The 10,625-nt window shown below is 53.4% G+C and overlaps 1 gene segment (V, D, J or C); it reads left to right on the top strand.

Annotated features, from left to right (window-relative positions):
* The first annotated feature begins 376 nt into the window (after window positions 1-376).
* On the top strand, window positions 377-1,023 carry LOC122420416. The segment is given in 2 exon segments: window positions 377-516; window positions 626-1,023. Coding segments are annotated over 2 exon segments (438 nt in total).
* The last annotated feature ends 9,602 nt before the right edge of the window (window positions 1,024-10,625 follow it).

The following is a 10,625-nucleotide window of genomic DNA, read 5'->3' as shown; positions in this document are numbered from 1 at the left end:
TAACATGCACACGCACTATAAGCTGGACTATAGTTGACTGTCCTTTTCCAACCAAATAATTTCTAAACTGTGTCATTTCACAACCAGTTTTGGGAAAGTTGACTCGAAGAGCTCTGATCACCCAGTCACAGGAAGTGTGTCTGGGCTGGACACCAGGGGACATTCCCAGGCAGTCCTGAAGAGTTGTGCACCCACAGTGTAACACGGGGTGGGGGTGGTCATTTGCATGAAAGGCTCCCAGCGGGGACCTCCCACTCCCAAGCCCCACACAACCCCGCCCCCGATCTGGCTACCCCGAGGGACAGGGACCTGACTTGGGGCCAGGGAGGCATCAGAGAGCTGGGGATGGGGGGTCATTTGCATGAAAGGACCCTCCCCCTCTCAGACTATGAAGAGGGGAAGGAGAGTTGTGGGGACGCGCTGCTCAGCTGTGGGGCCACAGAAGGCAGGACGCCCTGACCATGTCCACCATGGCCTGGTGCCCTCTGCTCTTAACCCTGGTCGCTCTCTGCACAGGTGACTGGATAGGGGGACAGGGGAAGGGCCCTGGGAAGACACACGGGCCCTGCTCCCTTCTCTTGTGTCTGGACCCCAGAGTCACCATCTCTGTCTCTCCCCCTTCCAGGATCCTGGGCCCAGGCAGTGGTGACTCAGCCAGCCTCCGTGTCTGGGTCCCCGGGCCAGAGGGTCACCATCACCTGCACTGGGACCAGCAACAACATCGGCGGTGGTTATTATGTGGGCTGGTTCCGACAGATCCCAGGATCGGCCCCCAGACTGCTCATCTATGCTACTACCAGTCGAGCCTCGGGGGTCCCGGACCGATTCTCTGGCTCCAGGTCTGGCAACACGGCCACCCTGACCATCAGTTCGCTCCAGGCTGAGGACGAGGCGGATTATTACTGTGCGTCTGCTGACGGTAGGAGCTTTGATGGCACAGTGCTCCAGGCCAGGGGGGAAGTGAGACAAAAACCTGCTCTGCTCCAGACATGGGCCTCCCGGGGCTGAACCATCCTTTGCCAATGCAGACACTTCTGTTCTTTGTTTGATTTAAAACTAGGGTCTGAGCCCCACACCGTGAACTTAGTCTGGGAAATCCTTTCAGACCTTCTTCATTCTGCCCTCTCACCAAGGCTTTTCTGGGGCAACCAAATATTATATGATTATCTAAAATTGAGCAGCAGGCCCTCAATGCCAGAGGAAGGTGCCTGGGGGGCAAAGTCCATGATAGTCAGGTCAGAACCAGAGAGACAGCGTCCAGCTGTGTCTGATTCAGGACACAGAAGCTCCTTGGCCATCCCTGGGCTGAGATGATGCCCAGGCTGCTGCTCCTGTCTTTCCTGTGACTGCCTCTCAGGCTTCCCCAGAGTTCCAGGCCTGCGGGAACTAGACCAGGACTCCTCTCTCACTGGGGGAGCTGGGGCAGCCCAGGGGCTTCCTGCTGAGGCTCTGATGGACCTTCTGCTGCTGCTGCTCCACCTTGGGTCCAGGTCATCGGGGGCGCTGCCTGTGCATGGAGGCTCTTTCTCTCCCTCTGTCCTCAGAGTCCCTCCAGCAGCCCACTCCCAGGAGAGGGTCTCAAAGGAAACAGAAAGTCTATGTCCCTTACTCTGGGGATGCAGCATCTCTTTGCCCTGAAGCTCAGGGATTGATGTGGGGGGTCTTGCTGAGGTCATCTCTGACCTGTGAGGCCCCCACTCTGCCCCTCACCCTCTCTCCTGCCCAGGGAGAGAGTCCTGCTCTCAGCCTCCTCTGTGTCCCCTCACAGTGAGCAGGGCTTGGGCAGGGTGGACTCAGTCACATGCGGTGACTACATCCCCAGCACAGACGGCCACCCTCACCTGTGCTGGAAACATCAGCTATGTTGGCACCAAGGGGGCAGCTTGGCCGTAGCCACACCCTGGTCACGTCCCCAAACTCGTGACCCTGAGGAGTCTCAAGCTGTCCCCAGGGTCTCAGAGAGGCTCTGGGCTCCAGGTCAGACTCGCAGACCATGTCTGGCTACACCCCGAAGTGGAGACTGATTGTTCCTGCTCAGCTGGGATGGCAGCCTTGCTGCTCACAAGGGGCTTCAGGCCAGGGGCTGAAGTGAGCCCCGAACCCTGAGCTCCCGGGCTCACCCGGCTGGTGGGGCTCACAGAGCACCGTCTACTGCCTCACGAGACCAGACAGGGCTCCCACGGACACCGCTGAGTGCAGTGCAGAGGGTCAAACATAGTCATGTCAGTGGCACAGCTGGGATCTGCACAAGGAGCCAATGTACGTGGTCAGTGTCACTTGAGTGGATCTGAGTCTATAGAGAAACATTCGCACCTCCACAGGCAACAAAACTTAGTAAAAAAGGGATTTCGGGCTGTATAAGGGGATATTACTGCACGTGACTTTTCTGTTTTATTTGGGAGAGCTGGAGTCACAAGCTCAGAGTGTCCACATCTTCAGCCTTCAGTGGCCATTCACCAGGTTCACCAGCAGCCACCATCCCCCGTCTTCTGAAGTTGGCATATGTCCCGACCTTTGACCTCAGGACTCTTCAGTCTCTGCAGGGAGATCACGTGACTCCTCCCTCACATCCCCAATGACCCATCACAGCTTTGTCCAGGCTCCTCTGAACCGAACTGGAGATCACCACAGCCTGCACACAGGATACCACATGAGTTATTCCTTCTGTTCCCCGTCGCTGACATTTCACACTCACGTACAAGGTCTGCACAGCAGGCAGGGCTGAGATGGGGGACCACAGGTAACAGAGATGCACGTTGGAATATGGTTGGTTTCCATGGAGATGAGAGTCCCAGGGTGAAAGCATCCCTGTGCCCAGGGAGCACCGAGAAAGGCCCCTCAGCCCACTCTCCTGGGGGCACTATCAGCAATGCCTGCTGCACAGTGAGCCGCTCCTCACGGGGGCCGGGACATCCCAGGAGCTGGAGGAGGTGACCGCGGCCAGCAGGGGCGCAGTGCAGAGGCCCACAGGGCGCGCTTGACCAGACAGTGGGAAACCACTGAGGGCGCTGGGAAAACTGTCCTCCCTGAAGGGGAGCTTCATCCCTGTGAGGCCCGTGGCCCTGGAGCCCCTGGTCGGTCCCCACGCAGTTCCGATTCGGGTCCCTCCTCCTCGTCCACGTGGGCTCTTGGCCAAAGTTCCGTCAAGGAGGGGCTGCTGGAAGGTGAGAGGTCAGGAGGTGTCTCCAAGGAGGAGGTGGCTCCTGAGAGAGTCTGTGTGGAGGACTAGAAACAGCTGTGGGCCGGGGCCCCGCGGGCGTCCTGGGAGGAGCTAGGTGCCTGTGAAAGTGAGTATCAGCAGCTTACAAATATATCATTTGCTTCTATTTCATGAGCTCTTTGCTATTATTGGTGTGACATTTAATTTTAAAATGTATTATAAAATACAACTTGTATATTGAAAAAATGATATTCAATAGCAGCACCAGTTTCTTAATTTCATATTAGTATTTCTTGGATAACTGTTTGCTAAGAGTATCTGGATCAATATTTAATGAGAGTGCTTTGTAATTTTCCCTCATGCACTTTATTCATCAGGCATGTGTACAACAGTCTAACTGCTTTCTCAAAGAGCTAAAGGTAATTGATAAGTTTACTTAATATTTTCTCTATTAGTCCTAGAAGGTACTAATCACTGTTGTACCTTCCTGGGAAAGTATGCATTTTATCCCCCTTCTTTTGAGTATGATCTTAAAACTGTGTTTTCCAAATATAACCAGTGGGACAGCCTTGGGGTTCCTGGCAGCTGCCCAGGGAGCACCACTCACTCCCGGAGCTGGGCGGGGGGCGGGGCCTGTGCCCCCTGTTGGGGAGGACGAGGGACAGCAGTGGGTCCTCTCTGGGTGCCGAGTCCCCTGAGCGGGGACCTGTGTGTTCTCAGATGGGCTTCCTCCAGGGGCTCCTAAAGGGGAAGCCCTGCATCCCGCTGAGTCTGGGCTGAGAGCTGAGCTCCATCCAGCACCAGGGTTCGGGGAGGGGCTGGGTGGGCTCTGGGGGGACCCCCATTTGCATCGCAGCCCCTCCTCTCAGAGTCTGGGGGAGACAGGAGGCCTGGGGCAGCCCAGCCCTCTGTGGGGACCAGGGTCCTGTGGGCTCCGCGGCCTGGACTCCTCTCCTGCTCGAGCTCCTCTCTCTGCCCCGGGCCGGGGCTCGGTCCCCGGCCTGCATCAGCCCCCGGGCGCAGACTCCGGGAGCCTTTCCTGCAGCTCCTGCCCCGTCGCCCCCGAGTCTGTGTCTGCAGGCTCCGACTCCCAGCCTGTGCTGACTCACCCGCCTCCCTCTCTGCATCACCGGGAGCATCAGAAAGACTCTCCTGCACCCTGAGCAGTGGGGGCAATATTGGTGATTTCTCGGTAACTTGGTTCCAGCAGAAGCCAGGGAGCCCTCCATGGTACCTCCTGAGGGTCAAGTCAGACTCCGATAAGAACCAAGGTTCTGGAGTCCAAAGACGCCTCAGCCAACAAAGGGCTCCTGCTCGTCTCTGGGCTGCAGCCCGAGGACGAGGCTGACTATGACTATGACTGCCCTTCCAGGGTGCTCCAGACCAGGGAGGAGGAGACACAAACACCTCCTCCACTCACTCCTGCTCGAGGCTCGGAGGAAGTCTAGTCCAGGGGGTGACTTCAATTGTCAGATGTTAGGCAAGAACCAGATTTTCCTCCAACCAGCAGATTTGATAATAGTGTATCTTTTGCTTCAATTCAGCTTTTAGATTGCTAAGATACTCTTATTCAATGCAGGTTTTCTGGGGCAAAGGTAGCTCATTCAGAGATAAACACCTTTTGATGGAGATATTGGTTGAGCCCAGAAGAGGTGGTTTCAAGGCCTGTCCCATCTCAGGGTCAAGGGGTCAATAAGACAGGCTTCTGTGAGTGTTTCACTTCGGATGTTGTGACATAAAAGTCAACCTGCAGCAGTGAATTCTATTTTGTAGTTCAGTAATGAATCTCTAGTTTCTAAAAATAAAAACACTAACGTGTATGAGACAATCAATATAAAACACTGAAGACAAATCTGAGGAAGACCAGAAGTCTGTGCGCTGAAAATGACAAGCATGCAAGAGAAACCACAGACAGTGAGCAGATACCCCAGGCTTTAGTTCCAAACACTGAGTGTCACTAAGATGCAGTCACTGAACAGAGCACAACAGTGGAACGCAGCTTGCTGCTCTTCAGTCACAAAGTCGTGTCTGACTCTGTGTGACCCCATGCACTGTAGCACGCTGGGCTTTCTGTCCCTCACCATCTCCTGGTGTTTGCCCAAGTTCAAGTCCATTGAGGCGGTGATGCCATCCAACCATCTCATCCTCTGTCATCCCTTTCTCCTCCTGCCCTCAGTCTTTCCCAGCATCACAGTCTTATCCAATGAGTCGGCTCTTTGCATAGGTGGCCAAAGTATTGCAGCCTCAGCTTTAGCATTGTCCTTTCAGGAGTATTTAGGGTTGATTTCCTTAAAGATTGACTGCTCCTTGACAGCAAGACTCTCCTTGCTGTCCAAGGGACTCTCAAGAGACTTCTCCAACACCAGAGTGTCATTGGAAAGCAGCTATACTCCAATAATCAAAAGATAACAATCATTCCCAAATGGATCACAATTCTCCCTGCAAACATGGTCTTCACCTGCAATGAAGCACAAGGGAGGAAGTTCTAGCAAAGAAATAGAAACTATGAGAAAAGACATAGAGGAAAAAACAGTCCTGGAACCATCCTCCTCTAGTCCCAGATAAGCTGATATGTCTGAGAAGGGGAGGTGCAGCAAGAGGTTCCTGAACTCCAGGAGCGCGGGAGTTCTGACATTCCCCTGCAGTGGGCACCTGGGGTCACCTCTCCACCAAGAGTGCCTTTGTGACCCGCAACCTGTTGTTGAGAACTATGACTTGGGTGCTGCTCTATGAGAAGAGGGTGTCAGCATGATTTCAGGGATCCTGAAATTCAAGCTGGCATTTCCAAGGCTTAAAATGGAACCTACACCCGTAAACTCTGAATAGAGAAAACAAGGACCACCGCCCACCAATCATACACACATTCATAGATTTTCTCCACAGCTGCTCTTGCTGGTCCCAGAAAGTGAAGATGCCCTGAAACATACAGGGTGCTGACAGCCTGGTCTAGTGGGGTTACGTGGAGTCATGCACGCACCGGGTGGGGGGATGTTTTTCCCAGACCTTCACTTCCATGTAAGTTTGTCAAATCAATATTAGAAGTTAAAAAATATGTGAAATATTTTGAAATGAAGAATTAATATGACATTTAATTATGCTGAAAATCAATGAGAATGAATACAAAAATCTTCAAGTTCACAATTATTAAAAGTACTACAGAATTTTAAAATTCTATGAACGAAACTCATTACAGATGGTGCTTGCAGCCATGAAATTAAAAGACGCTAACTCCTTGGAAGGAAATTTCTGACCAATCTAGATAGCATATTAAAAAACAAAGACATTACTTTGCTAACAAATGTCCATCTAGTCAAGGCTACGGTTGTTCCAGTGGTCATAATTGGATGTGAGAGTTGGACTGTGAAGAAAGCTGAGCGCAGATGAACTGATGGTTTCAAACTGTGGTGTTGGAGAAGACTCTTGAGAGTCACTTGGACTGCAAGGAGATCCAACCAGTCCATCCTAAAGGAGATCAGTCCTGGGTGTTCATTGGAAGGACTGATGCTGAAGCTGAAACTCCAATCTGTTGGCTACCTGATGTGAAGAGCTGACTCACTGGAAGAGACCCTGATGCTGGGAGAGATTGAGGGCAGGAGGAGAAGGGGACGACAGAGGATGAGATGGCTGGATGGCATCACCAACTCGATGGACATGAGTTTGGGTAAACTCCCGGAGATGGTGATGGGCAGGGAGGCCTGGAGTGCTGTGATTCATGGAGTCGCAATGAGTCAGACACGACTGAGTGACTGAACTGAACTGAAAAGTAGTTCAAAGTGTGTGTTAATCTGTTTTCAATGTAAAATTAAAAACATAAACTTTGACCCTATTTGTACGGCTATGATAATCTTTCAGTAGAAATACAAAAGAAAATTTGAACAGGAGTGAAATATTTTCTTCCAGGAAAACAGTGAGTAGCCAGGTAGTGCATGCCCTTCATTATTTATAGTGCTGCTTCCTTATACCTGCTTTCCCTTGAGAAGCAGGAGGGGGTATGAGCAGAGGGGACGGGGCAGAGCCCTTAGATGTCAGAAGGAAGGATGCTGGTTCCTGACACCACAGAAGGGTCACTCTGCCGGCTCAGAGTCAGGCTCTGCAGCAGGGACGTGCCACCTGTCCCCTCCCCGCTGAGAACAGAGTCCTGAGCACAGTCTGCGCTGCGTCAGCCGGGCCCATTGTCCAGTTCAGTGCTCAGGTCCTCCAGTCCTGGAAAGAGCAGCAGAGCTGGCGGTGTGAGGTGTCCGGGAACCAACAGGTCCCAGCCAGACACCCCAAACCATGATGCCTGCTGGTCCCCAACCCTCAGGATCCGGGATCGGTCTTTTGGCTCCAGATATGGTCATTCAGGTTCCTTGATGACTGTGAGCTCCTATCCTTGGATGAAAGATGAGGATGGGGGTGATCATGATCCGGGCACCTGGACACAGATGGTGCCCCCCCAGTCACCTTCTCTTCTGCATCCTGGGAGCTGGGAGCAGAGTTAGCCTCATCAGAAACGCAGCTTCTGATTCCCAAGCCAATAGGGAGTGAACACGTGGCAAATGTTTTATTTAACTTACATAGGAAAGAGGAGACCAGGAACTACTACAGTGGGGTCATGGAGTATAAAAGCAAAATGCTTACAGTTCACTGGGAAAGCCCCTCAAAGCAATCTGCGTGTGCCTGTGTGTGTGTGTAAGGCACTGCTTCATTTCTAACGAAGGAGAAAGCACCCACGTCCTGCACAGTCAGGAGGCTGCATCCACGGGGTCATCACTGTCCTGACCTGACCCTGACTTAAAGGAATACGTGTCCCCGACCTCCCCTCAGACCTGACCCTGAGCTGTGAGGGCGCCGTGTACAGACTCACCCTGAGGGTCAGAGGGGAGCCCACAGACGGCCCTGAGGTCACAGGGGACACAGAACGGAAGCCCGGCCAGAAGGCAAGAATGAGACAGAGCACAGAGCAGGACCAGGGTCTGCCCCGAGGGCTCAGGTCACCAGGCCGCAGGATGTGTGTCTGGGCCTGGACACCAGGGGGCGCGCGGGGGCCGATGCTGAGGGTGGATGGGGGATGGGCGCTGGGACCCTGGCGCTGCCTGGTGGCCCCTGCTCCTGGCTCCCAGTGTGACCTCCCACCCCGGGACCCCCACAGCCCCGCCCCAGTGAACCCACTGGCCACTCTCAGGCACAGGGGTCTACCCAGGGCCCAGGGAGGGGTCAGAAAATTGTTTGGGGAAGGGGGTTCATTTGCATGAAGGGATCCTCCCCTTTCAGAACATGAAGAGGGGAAGGAGAGGTATGTTGACTCTCTGCTCAGCTGTGGGGTCACAGAAGGCAGGACGCCCTGACCATGTCCACCATGGCCTGGTCCCCTCTGCTGCTCACCCTGGTCGCTCTCTGCACAGGTGACTGGATGGGGGGACAGGGGAAGAGCCCTGGGAAAACACATGTCCCTTCTCCCTCCTCTCCTTCCTGAAGCCCACAGTCACCATCTCGGTCTCTCCCCCTTCCAGGATCCTGAGCCCAGACTGTGCTGACTCAGCCGCCCTCCGTGTCCGGGACCTAGGGACAGAGGGTTACCATCTCTAGTACTAGAAACAGGAGCAACACTGGGGGTAATTATGTCAGCTGGAACCAACAGCTCCCAGGATCGTCCCCCACACCTCTGATCTATGAAAACAGGAAACAACCCTCAGGGGTCCCAAATTGATTCTCTGGCTTCAAGTCTGGCAAGTTGGCCTCTCTGACCACTTCAGTTCAGTCTGAGGATGACACTGATTATTACAGTTTCTCATGGGCTGACGGCTTGAAAGTTTCCTCAGTGCTTCAGGCCAGAGTGGAAAGAGACAAAATTCTGCATCCCCCACAGCCATGGGGCTCCCTGGGCAAGGCGTTTGCCCCTCCCTTCCTGGAGTCCCTGAGAGCACGGAACCCAGGGGACTGAGTGTCCCCTGACTCAGCACAGCTGCCCCCTCAGCTCAACTCCCCTCCCCAGGGCAGTATCTCACAAGGGGTGGTCACACACCCCCTGGATGAAGGAGCTGCTGACAGCAGTTGCCCCCGGTTCCCAGGTCAGAGTCAGCAGCTCAGAGCAGGGGGGTCAGTGCCGCCCTTGCTGGGTCAGTGGGCAGTGAACACACATCCCTGACCTTCCGCCACAGAAGGATCTCCTGTTAAAGGAAAAGGAAACGGAACTCAGAGTTTCTTCAAGTAATTTCCACACACTCCAGGATCCAGTAAAAATTGTCACTTCTATCAAGAACCAGGAAACTAAATATTGAAGGGAAGTGAGACAGCATAGACATCAATGCTGAGATTCCTCAGATGATGAAATCAGGTGACAGATATTTTTAGGGACAAATCATCAAATCTATCTGGTGAGCAAATACAAAAACTCTTGGGCCCAAAGGAAAAGGATATAAATGGAAGGGAAAAAGAATCATGAAAACAAGATAGTCAGAATAACCTGAAAATCCAATGGGTGAAAATAAAAAAGTTCTCTGTATACTATCAAAGACATGTAATATTTATTATTTAACTCATTTATTTGTTCATTGGTAAGGTATTTGGTTACTGGAAAAAAGGCAGCCCCACCTTCCTCACACGGTTTCCCAGGTGTCACAAGGGGTAAAGAACCCTCCTACCAATGCAAAAGACATAAGAGATGTGGGTTCTATCCGAGGTTGGCAAGATGCTCTGGAGCAAGAAACGGGAATCCATTGTATTGTTCTTGCCTGCAGAATCCCATGGACAGAGGAGCCTGTGGGCTCCAGTCCATGGGGTCCCAAGAGTCAGACAGAATTGAGAACCAAGCAACTGAGCAGCACCTTGCTCACACTTTCAACACCATGAACATTCCAGAGTTCGTCACCAGGGGACGCTGTTTATCAGCTCAGAACTGGGAAAACCTCAACACACCAACGTGGTCCCTTGACCTGGCCCTGCCCCGGTCTCAGTGGCCCGAGTTGGGCGTGACAGCAGGTGCTTCCTCTCAGGGGACAAACTCTGAGCCGCGGCCCCCAGCCCTCCTCCTGGGAGTGATGCTGCACGTGGAGCCGAGCACCCAGATTTGGAGGGTGAAGGGGTGAGGTGGTCATCACTCCCCACCCTCTTCTCAGAAACAGAGGAGGGGAGGAGCCCCCAGAGCCCACCCCCTGCACCCCTCCAGCTCTCCTCAGCCTGCTCCTGCTCCTCCTCATCTCTTTGCTAAGGGTTTCCCCTCCCGCTCCCCTCATGACTTTCCTCCCGATCCTGGGCCTCTCTCTTTCTACAGACCTACAGTGTTGACCTCCATGGTGATGACCCAGTTCACTCTATCAGAAGATCATGGACATGTTTCCAAATCTTCCTGAACTTTACACTCTCTTCCTCGGCCCCTCCTTGAACCTCTCTCACCCTTCCTCCCCGAGAAGCCTCAGGGCTCTGGCTCTCAGGTGTGACCCCAGCTTTCCCCTCCGTGCTCCTCCCCAGCTTCCCCTTGTGTCCC

Source organism: Cervus canadensis, chromosome 1, assembly GCF_019320065.1.
Source record: "Cervus canadensis isolate Bull #8, Minnesota chromosome 1, ASM1932006v1, whole genome shotgun sequence".
Lineage (NCBI taxonomy): Eukaryota > Metazoa > Chordata > Mammalia > Artiodactyla > Cervidae > Cervus > Cervus canadensis.
Note: the sequence above shows the minus strand (reverse complement) of the source record. Positions and strands in the feature narration are given on the sequence as shown.